The sequence below is a fragment of the Macaca nemestrina genome, chromosome X (genome assembly GCF_043159975.1).
Source record: "Macaca nemestrina isolate mMacNem1 chromosome X, mMacNem.hap1, whole genome shotgun sequence".
NCBI classification, from domain to species: Eukaryota; Metazoa; Chordata; class Mammalia; order Primates; family Cercopithecidae; genus Macaca; species Macaca nemestrina.
The window spans coordinates 36,854,293-36,865,516 of record NC_092145.1 but is presented as its reverse complement, the minus strand read 5'-3'; the positions used below and the strand labels follow the sequence as shown (position 1 = coordinate 36,865,516).

At 48.1% G+C, this 11,224-nt stretch overlaps 1 protein-coding gene across 1 annotated transcript; it reads left to right on the top strand.

The window, feature by feature from the left end:
- Window positions 1-600: 600 nt before the first annotated feature.
- On the top strand, window positions 601-3,774 carry LOC105468381 (zinc finger CCHC-type containing 12). Its single transcript, XM_011718497.2, has 4 exons — window positions 601-784; window positions 1,136-1,187; window positions 1,384-1,507; window positions 1,920-3,774. Exon 4 carries the CDS (start codon window positions 2,031-2,033, stop codon window positions 3,237-3,239), a length of 1,209 nt encoding a protein of 402 aa, XP_011716799.1. The 5' UTR covers window positions 601-784; window positions 1,136-1,187; window positions 1,384-1,507; window positions 1,920-2,030; the 3' UTR covers window positions 3,240-3,774.
- Window positions 3,775-11,224: the final 7,450 nt, after the last annotated feature.

The following is an 11,224-nucleotide window of genomic DNA, read 5'->3' as shown; positions in this document are numbered from 1 at the left end:
GGTGTGAGCCACCACGCCGGGCCAGAAGACGCATTTCTAACAAGCTCCCCCAAATGACTCTGATGTTTTGCACCCATACTTGAATGGGTATTGGTTGAGAGCCTTGTTCTCCAGCTCTCCGCTCTGTTAAATGGACATACTGATACTTCCTTCACAATAAAAGAGGAGATGTCTGTGAAAGCCTGTTTCCGCAATGCACGTGCTAATGCTCTTCCCGCCCCTTCCCCTCTTCCCCCTCTTTCTCCTATACCAAGGTGAAGAGCTTTTATTATTCACTTGATTTTGGACCCAGTTCGTGTTTAATGCACCTAGCCTAAGATGTAGCGTTGAGCCCAGGGAGAAGGGAAGGGTTGGGGGAGGAAGAAAGAGTCGCAAATTCCCGGGTAACAGGCAGATTGGCTCCATAGGTCTAATCAAGCTGCACTTGACGCTCCGCGGGCCTGCTGCGCCCCCGCCCCCTCGGGCGAAAACTCGCCTCTGCCCAAGGCTGTGCCGGGCGTCCGCCCCCGCACTTCGCTGATTGGCCGCACTGGCCCGCTCGTCACGCTCTTTTGTCTCAGCTGGCCCAGGATAAAAGCCGCCGCGGCTGCCTTGGGAACCGCGCTGTCTCGTCTCGGCTACCCCTGGTTGGGCGGCCTTGCGAAGCAGCTCCTTCGGGCAGCCCCTGGTCGCTTAGCGGCCAAGGAGGCTTCAATTCTTTGCCCCCTGCAGGGCGGAGGAGACCAGAAGGCGGAATCTACAGCTGGCGACGCGGGAGCATCAGCTGCCCACCAGCGGAGCACAGGTAAAGAAGGGGGGTGCGATTGCCCGGCGGGGAGAGGGGTGGGGGAAGACCCACCAGTACTGGGCGGCGCCCCGCTTGGAGAATCGGTGACTGCGAGGCAGGGGTAGGAGTACTCTCTTGGCCCGGCTGCGCTGAGGGAGGAGGTGGGGTTCACCTGGATACTGCGGACTGGGTAAGATTTGCCTGGATTTGGGGGTGGGGGGCAGAGGCGAGGGGTAGCGGTGGGGCGGGGGGGGGGTGGGTAGGAATCTCAAGCTGTTTGCTTCGAACCTCCTTTGCATCTACTCATCTCTTTCTGGGAGGAATATGTGGGTGGGTGTGTCCAACTCCTATTCCCTTTCTCCGTGGCAGGCCATCAAAGCCGCATCTGAACTTCAATTCTGTGCAGCTGATTGCAGAGCTGGTAGGCCGACGGCTTCCTGGGGGAGATGTAATGCTGGGGGTGGGGGGCTGGTCTCTGGCTTATAGTCAGGAGGGGGCAGAGAGAATTTTTCGCCTGGCAACAGCGGAGGTTGGGGTAGCAGGATGATGGGTGAAGCTGCTACTAACCCTTCCCTTCTCTGGCCTTCTCCGCTGTGGCGCAATCTTGAAACCTCGAGGACCCGGATCTGCGACCCCCTGTGGACAGAGGTTGACCGTACCCGGAGAGGAGCTTTCCCACGGAGGGCACTGGTTGCAGAGGCTGGAAATGAAATAAAGGCGCGCTCTTGTTTCAGAGTTCGTGTAAGAATCTGAGAAATAAAGAAGGAGACGGGGGTGGGGGGCACTTTGAGAAGGGGGTGTGGTTGAGACCAGAGACCATGAGGTTAATGAGATTTTATTTCCACAAATCTGCGATCATTGTACTCTATTTGGAGAGCCCAATATCAGCTCCAGACACTGCTACACCTAGAATTTGAAGCAACAGTTGCCCTCCCTGTTGGAGGACTGGTGGGAGGGATGGATGTGGCTGCAAAAAGCACCTTGCTAGCACGCAGCCATCGGGTAGCTCTGGGAGGTTGTAAGTGCCAGTCTCCTACAGGATTATTTTTAGGGTAGTGGGCAAATATAAAATGTACTGCAGGATATTCAGGTAGGGAGAGAATGCAGCTGCAGCCTGCTCCCTTATTAACCAGCTCCCCTTTCTTTTTTACAGCCCCTGCTGAGATAGGAACGCAGAGCCACCCCCTCTCCTCTCCCGCCTGCAGATTAAGCTTCTCTAAAAAGTCTAGGCATCTTATATTCAGATACCCTATCGTCGTCAGTCATGGCTAGCATCATTGCACGTGTCGGTAACAGCCGGCGGCAGAACGCACCCTTGCCGCCTTGGGCCTATTCCATGCTGAGGTCCCTGGGGAGAAGTCTCGGTCCTATAATGGCCAGCATGGCAGACAGAAACATGAAGTTGTTCTCGGGGAGGGTGGTGCCAGCCCAGGGGGAAGAAACCTTTGAAAACTGGCTGACCCAAGTCAATGGGGTCCTGCCAGATTGGAGTATGTCTGAGGAGGAAAAGCTCAAGCGCTTGATGAAAACCCTTAGGGGCCCTGCCCGCGAGGTCATGCGTGTGCTTCAGGCGACCAACCCTAACCTAAGTGTGGCAGATTTCTTGCGAGCCATGAAATTGGTGTTTGGGGAGTCTGAAAGCAGTGTGACTGCCCATGGTAAATTTTTTAACACCTTACAAGCTCAAGGGGAGAAAACCTCCCTTTACGTGATCCGTTTAGAGGTGCAGCTCCAGAACGCTATTCAGGCAGGCATCATAGCTGAGAAAGATGCAAACCGGACTCGCTTGCAGCAGCTCCTTTTAGGCGGTGAGCTGAGTAGGGACCTCCGACTCAGACTTAAGGATTTTCTCAGGATGTATGCAAATGAGCAGGAGCGGCTTCCCGATTTTCTGGAGTTAATCAGAATGGTAAGGGAGGAAGAGGATTGGGATGATGCTTTTATTAAACGGAAGCGGCCAAAAAGGTCTGAGTCAATGGTGGAGAGGGCAGTCAGCCCTGTGGCGTTTCAGGGCTCCCCACCGATAGTGATCGGCAGTGCTGACTGCAATGTAATAGAGATAGATGATACCCTCGACGACTCCGATGAGGATGTGATCCTGGTGGAGTCTCAGGACCCTCCACTTCCATCCTGGGGTGCCCCTCCCCTCAGAGACAGGGCCAGACTTCAGGATGAAGTGCTGGTCATTGATTCCCCCCACAATTCTAGGGCTCAGTTTCCTTCCACCAGTGGTGGTTCTGGCTATAAGAATAATGGTCCCGGGGAGATGCGTAGAGCCAGGAAGCGAAAACACGCAATCCGCTGTTCCTATTGTGGTGACGAGGGTCACTCAAAAGAAGCCTGTGACAACGAGAGTGACAAGGTCCAGGTTTTTGAGAATTTGATCATCACCCTGCAGGAGCTGACCCATACCGAGATGGAGAGGTCAAGAGGGGCCCTTGGCGAATACATTGACTTCTCTGAGCCACTCTAAGGAACCAACTCCCAGATTTCAGTGAACCCTTACCTATATTCAGCATCCAGTAGTGGGAAAACTGGGTTGGGGTGGGGGCGGGGCTTCTAACTGCATGAATTAATCCACAAAGTGGCTATCTTTTGGGGTGGAGGAGAAAGGGTCTTGGATACCAGCACATTGGAGGGAGATAGCCTGACCTCTGTCCTTGCTCCTTCTCCCTGCAGCCTACGGGTCTGTTTTCTGTGTGTGCTCACTTCCTTGACAGCTTTATTTTTTGTGAAAGTGGTATAATTTATTGTTAAATCTTTGAACAATAAAAAAAGTACAAAAAGTGAAGTACAAATTACCCAAATCTTTCCACCCTTATGTAATCATGGTCAACCCTTTGATGAGTGCCCTTCTAGATATTTCCCTATACCTATGTACCCAGATAGATATATGTATAGATAAAAGTGATGAAATATAAGTGCTGTTCTATACTCTGTATTTTTTCACCAAACAATATATGTTGTGAGCTGCTTTCTATGTCAATAAATATATGTATCAGCATCTACCTTATTGTGTCTGTGCTGTTATTTTAGGAAGAAGTAAAAAAATATATAGTAAATAAAGGGAGTTGTACTCTGAGGTGGGGTTTTTAATCAACCGCATTTTGCAGATGAAAAAAAAAAAAATAAGAAATGGGCTGAGAATATTTCCCAAAGGTAAAAGGACAGAGTCCCCTTACCACAACTAACCTGTCCCTTCGCTCAGAGAGTCAAATTGTGACACCCACTTGTTGACAAAACACCAGTGCTTTCTTCTCTGATATACTCAGGTGTCTGACGGGGGACACCTTCTACCCCCTCCCCAATTAAGGAAAAGAGAGGGGACACCTTCTGCCCCCTCCCCAATTAAGGAAAAGAGAGCAGCCACTCACGGGAGCTCAGCATTAGCAGGCTCAGCTCCTGAGGGTGCAGAACCTCCCCCTGTAAACTCTGAAGCTATGTGCTAGAGGACACCAGCACCCCACGGACTGCAAGTTAGCTTGGGAGGCACGAAAAGCAATATATTTGCTGGGGCATGTGAAGGAACATGGGAATTGGAAAGCCAGGAATCTCCACACTCTATGTGAGCAGAGCTAAGGGCATTCATGGGAGAGGGAGAGAAAAGAGGGACCACCTCCTTGTCTCATCCTGGAGGGTGATAAAAGAGGACTTGTGTGTGACCTCAGGCCCCAAAGGTCCCTATGTTTCTTGTAGGTGCCTAGGTCCCCATTTTTGCGAGCAGGACGAGGCTGGGGAGTGGGGTGGAGATTGTTGCACTTAAGGCAGGGGTCGAGTGTGAAACGAATATGCAGATTTGGGACCCTCAGGGAGTAGGGTCTGCCGGAAATAGGGGCTCCACGGAGCTGAGAGGATAGAGTATGCAGCAGTGAGTGCTGGTGTGTCGGGGAGAAGCACAGGGCTGGATAGGCAGGGGAGAGGAGAGAGTGCTGTGCCCAGTCAATTCACAACTACATTGACTGGGACAGGGAGGCTGGGAGATATCATAGACCCTAGGGTTTCAAACCGGTCTCTGGGCCGTGTTGTACCAGAACTGGCTCAGGTTGAAGGTCCCATGGAGGGGTGTTGGAGTTCTGATTATGTTGGCAGTTGATGGCCCACTCAGTGGGGACAAAGGGGGTTCAGGCTGAGGCCCCGAGGAAGGAGTGGTAGCCAGGCACTACAAGAAGTCTTCCCTGGGCTGCCATGCCAAGAACCTGGCGTGAAGTGCTTCTCTTTCCAGTAACAGGCTCTCAGCTACTCCCTGGCTTATGGCCCCTGCTCCACTCATGACCCCACCATTTGACCTTACAACCACCCCCCCACACACACTGCCCTCCTGGAGCCACATACAGCTGCTGGGGGAGGATGTGGAGGCTCAGTCTCTTGTGGTCTGCCCAGTCTCCCTTCCCTTCTCCCCACAGCATTCAATGTTTACCTTAAGCCTCAGCCTCCTTTACCCTCATGGCCAAAAGGAGACTGGGAGGGCCCTTCTGCCTCTGACCCTTTTTATTTGAGACGGAGTCTCACTCTGTAGCCCAGGCTGGAGTGCAGTGGCATGATCTGGGCTCATCACAACCTCCACCTCCCGGGTTCAAGCGATTCTTTTGCCTCAGCCTCCAAGTAGCTGGTATTATAGGCGAACGCCATTGTGCCTGGCTAATTTTTGTAGTTTTAGTAGAGATGGGGTTTCGCCATGTTGGCCAGGCTGGTCTTGAACTCCTAACTTCAGGTGATCCGCCCGCCTCAGCCTCCCAAAGTGCTGGGATTACAGGTGTGAGCCACCGTGCCAGGCCTCAGCTTCTGACCCTTTAGCTTAACAAAAACTGAGTCAGGAGCAAAGATCAAGAGGGCCACTCCTTGCATCCTTCTGGGGCATCTCTGGGCCCCTGGCAGCAATCTCAGTCTCTCCAGAGCCAAGAGGGACTCTTTGTGCACCCCCAGATAGGAGGCAGCTCCACCTAGGCCCCCAAAGCCAAAGAAGCCCCCAACACTCTCCATCTTGCATAGAGTTTAACCCTTAATTCCTCCCTAAATCTACTCCTGGGTGATATCTATCCTTCTCATCTAGTCCAGATTCAAATATTGTTCCATTTCCTGCTCACATTTTTTGGTTTTACTCTATAAACACTTGTTGAGTGATTTGTCCAAAGGCACAGATTATGCTGCTATTTCTTTCTATTACCAGGGGGAGTAGAAAAATGAAAAGAAAAATGAATAAATCCTATCCATACCACTACCTTCCCTTTCACTGGAGTGAGCTTGGATGTTTAGTACAGACCACTGCTTTCACTGCTTTGAAAACCTGTTTTGTGACTCATCCTCTTTCACCCTCCCCCTGCCTTTTTTTTTTTTTTTTTAACTTTGTGTGACACTGGCTTTTAGTTTATTCAAGAAATATGCATTCTTCCTAATTGGATACCTGGGCATTCAGATCAGATGAATAGAGTTACCTAAAAGGCTGTTACATAATTTTGTGTCAGATAGCCTTCATTTAAAGATATGGGCTTATTTTCTTCCTTTCTGCCTTCATTCTCATTGGTCGCTATGAGATGAGAAATTGTTATTTCATCTTGTCAGAAGAAACCAGTCTCTGAGTGCCCTTTTACACAATCTCCCCGCTTCCTGGCATCTTGTCCCTCCGTTTCCATGACATCCCTCTCTCACAGTTTCTGTTTCCTGACCTTTTGATGCCCACTTCTCGGTCTCCTTTGCTGAATCTTCTTCTTCTTCCTGATCCTTCCATAATAGTGATACAATAAACATAATTAACATTTTTATTTTTTTGAGACAGGGTCTCGCTCTGTTGCCCAAGCTGGAGTGCAGTGGTGTAATCACGGCTCACTGCAGCCTTGACCTTCCCGGCTCAAGCAATTCTCCCATCTCCCGAATAGCTGGGACCACAGGTGCATGCTACCATGCCCGGTTAATTTTTAAATTTTCAGTAGAGACAGGGTTTTGCCATGTTTTCCAAGCTGGAAAATTGCTATTTTTAAGAGCTTATTGTGTGCCAAACATCCTGTATCAGGCCCTTTGAAGGCGTTGGTTCCTTCAATCCTCATCTTAACCTCATATTGGTATTGCCATTTTTACATATTTTAGATGAGGAAATAAGCTGGAACATTAAGCAGCTCACCTAGGGTCAGGCAGCTAGTTCTTGGTAGAGCCAGAGGTCACATTCCTGGGGACTGGCCCCAAAACCTATAATTCTCTTTTCTTTCTTTCTTTCTTTCTTTCTTTCTTTCTTTCTTTCTTTCTTTCTTTCTTTCTTTCTTTCTTTCTTTCTTTCTTTCTTTCTTTCTTTCCTCTTTCTTTCTTTCTTTCTTTCTTTCTTTCTTTCTTTCTTTCTTTCTTTCTTTCTTTCTCTCTCTCTTTCTCTTTCTCTCTCTCTCTCTCTCTTTCTTTGAGATGGAGTCTCGCTCTGTCACCCAGGCTGGAGTATAGTGGGGCGATCTCGGCTCACTGCAGGCTCCGACTCCCAGGTTTACATCATTCTCCTGCCTCAGCCTCCTGAGCAGGTGGGACTACAGGCGCCTGCCACCATGCCCGGCTAATTTTTTTGTTTTTGTATTTTTAGTAGAGACGGGTTTTCACCATGTTAGCCAGGATGGTCTCGATCTCCTGATCTCATGATTCACCTGCCTCAGCCTCCCAAAGCGCTGGGATTACAGGCGTGAGCCAACGCACCGGGCCCAAAGCCTATACATCTTACATGTCTCTCATGTTCACAGCACCCTATCATGTAGGTGTTATTATCTGCATGTGACATGTAACGAAATTGAGGTTTGTAAATTCGGGATAATAAGGCCTGCCTTTCCAGGTGTGCCCTTTATATGAGTGATTAACACAGGGTTGGTCCATTGTAGACTTCCATTCAAGAAATGGCAGCTACTGGGCCTCTGCTGAAATGCATTACTCTGCTACTGAACTAAGGGCAGGAAAAGTTAAATGCTGTCCATGCCATGCATACAGTGCTTATTCAGTGTTAATCTAAGGATGTGACAGTCTGGTTTCAGGAGCTACACTGAACTTGGCCCCTGACAGGCACAAGAGTGGATTCAGAAATGCCTAAGAGTTTAATAATGATGGCAATAGGATGATAAGGGAGTACTTAGTGAATGTTGAAGTAGATTCCTTGGACAGGAATGACAGTAGCTCACCCCTATCCCCTACACGTGGTTTGTATGTTCCCAGGGAATTTCTCTTTCCCCCACAAGTCAGAGGCACCGCTATCTTTTCAGATAGCTTAAGACTAGCAACGTCTTCCTCCACCAAAACCATTCCCCTTAGCAACAGATGGGAGCGAGGGATGAGTGGTGCTGATCTCAGAGTGACACAGAGGTTCCCCCATGCATGGTAGGAAGGAGGCATGCCTCAGGTCTGAGGATTCCTTTACAATTCAGGTAACCCTGAAATCCTGCCACTGCCAGGGTTCTCAGGGGCAGGATAAAAGGAGGCAGCAAGACTGTCTCTGGGTCTTGAGTTATCATCCTAGCAGGAAATATGTATGGATCCTTAGCTGCAGCAGCTCATTGCAGACCAGAGATGACAACTTAGGTTGGCCTCACACAAATTCTCCTTCCAGATATGTAACATGTTCACCATCTCCATTTTACAGACAAGGACATTGAGGCACACACAGTTATTGTCACTTGCCTAAGATTACACGGATAGTAAGGGTTGGGGCTGGAATTGAACTTCAGATCTGCCTCTCTCCAGAGCCAGAAGTCTTTACAGTTATACTATAAAGTCCTTCCTAATGGCTACAATATATCTGATCATTCTATCGATTGCATCCTGGCAACCAATTTCTAATTGCCATACTCACAACCAAAAGCCTGCACAGTAGCATAGCCTCGGTCTCATTTCTTTTATTAAACAAGACAGAAAAAAAAAATGATGATCAGTTTAGGAAAGCTCCTTCTTAGAGCCTGTAACCATCTTCTCTTCATATTTATTTTTATATACAATTTCTGGGATAAGATACTAAAAATAACAAACTGTTGATGAGGATGTGGACAAGCAGTCTCTCCCACACTGCTGGTAGGACTGAGGATTGAGGCATTCTTGCTGGAAGGCTGACCAGGAAATGCATCGAAGGCTGAAATATAAAAATCTCTGGATCCAACAGTATGATCTGCTGAAATTGATGCTGAGAACATAGCTGAACAAGTGTAAAAACTTTTTTTGAACAAAGATGTTTACCCTAGTTTATTTTGTGTAATAGTGGAAAACAGGAAACAAGTTAAAAGACCATAAGTAACACTTGGGTGAATAAATTAGGCTTCATACTTGCAAGACAATGCTCTGCATTTACAGCTCTCAGTGTGCCTTCAGATCATTGAGTCTAATGGGAAAAAATTAAATGTGGTCACTCTAAGAATGGGCTTAAAACACCAGGCCATCTGTGTTCTCTCTGACCCCCAGTGTGCTGCTCCATCAGTCTGGAACTCTTTTCACCTGGCAAAACCCTTGTCAAACTTCAAGTATCCTCTTATCTGGCACTCCCTTGGGCCAGCTTGCCCTGACCCTGCTAAAACTCATTCCCCGAATCTTAGGTAGCATTTATCATTTTATTGTAATTGCTTGTATAACTAGCTGTCTTCTCCACTAGGCTTTTATCCTCCTAAGCTTAGTACAATGTTGTTGGGGCATCTTGACACAGACTTCAGGCACGCTCCCACCTCACCGGTTTGCACTGGTTGTTCTCATTGTTCCTCCAAATAGCCCTGTGCCTTAATCATTCCCCATGTTCCCGTACTTGCTCAAATGCCATCTTCTTATTGAAGCTGACCCTGAACATCCTGTTTAAAACAGCACATCTGATTATCAGCACTCCAAATTCTCTCTTGCCTGCTCTATTTTTCCATCATGTGCCTTTCTTCTAGTATACTGCATAATTTACTGACTTATATTGTACATTGGTGTCTCTCCCCACCAGACTCAACGACAGCAGACATTCTAGATAACTGCAGCATCACCAGCTCCTGGAACACTCCCTGGAACAGAGCGTATTCTCAATAAATATTTGTGGGTGGAATGAACAAAGTGCCTGGCACACAGTAGGCACTCAGTGAATGCCAGCCTTTGTTATTGCCTCCTACCTGGAACAAGTGCTGCCAGAGAGGAGATAGTCAATGAGAGAATAGTGCACATTGCTGAGCCACCACCCACCTAGCCGATGAAATCAGAAACCTGGAAGACATTCTATATCCATTACTTGGTTCTCACTTCCCCCAGGGTATCACTTATTAGTTGGACCATTCACTCCTAGCATGGCAGAAAGTGGGGAATGGGTTTCTTTGTAGCTTCATCTATGTCACATCATCAAACTTTGGGTTTAAGAGTTTCAAATCCCCAGGCCGGGCCTGGTGACTCACGCCTGCAATCCCAGCACTTCGGGAGGCCAACGCGGGCGGATCACGAGGTCAGGAGATCGAGACCATCCTGGCTAACACAATAAAACCCCGTCTCTACTAAACATACAAAAAATTAGTCAGGCGTGTGGCGGGCACCTGTAGTCCCAGCTACTCGGGAGGCTGAGGAAGGAGAATGGCGTGAACCCGAGAGGCGGAGCTTGCAGTGAGATGAAATTGCACCACTGTACTCCAGCCTGGACAGAGTAAGACTCCGTCTCAAAAAAAAAAAAAAAAGAGTTTCAAATCCCCAGTCATCCCATGTGAATTTGTTTTGTAATCCCATGGGCATTTGCAAGATGCCCCAACAACATTGTGCTAGCACAGGGGATATAAGCCTGATAATAACTCATAGGTTCTGAAGCTAAACTGCCCAGATCTGAAGCCCAGTCCCAGCATTTACTAGTTGTGATCCCAGTCAAGGTGTTTACCCTCTCTGTACTTCAGTTGCCTGTCTCTAAAATGGGGACAATAACAGTACCTATCTTAGAGAGTAGTTGTAAGAAATAAACAAGTTACTATATGTGAAACACATATTACAATGCCTGGAAACAGGCAAAAGCTCTATAAATGTTAACTACCATAAGCCATTATCATTTAATAAATATGAATGCCTATAGGCACGAGTTTGAGGAATGAAAAAGAGGGAAGTGGAGACATTAAATTTATGTTTTTCTTTACCCAACTCATGAAATATGGGGAGATCAGAGACAGGTTAATATAGCTAAAGACAACCGCGGGGTCAATTCAAGCATGATACTTCCTTTATTAATCCCCATTTCCTGGAAAGTTGCCCAGTCCTTCCTTTTCTGCTCCTATGTAGACTTTCACCATAATACATATAAAACTGTCACAAAGGCTGGGCGCAGTGGCTCACGCCTGTAATCCCAGCACTTTGGGAGGCCGAGGTGGGTGGATCACCTGAGGTCAGGAGTTCAAGACCAGCCTGGCCAACATGGTGAAACCCTGTCTCTACTAAAAATACAAAAAATCAGCTGGGCATGGTAGTGGGTGCCTGTAATCCCAGCTACTCGGGAGGCTGAGGAAGGAGAATCGCTTGAAC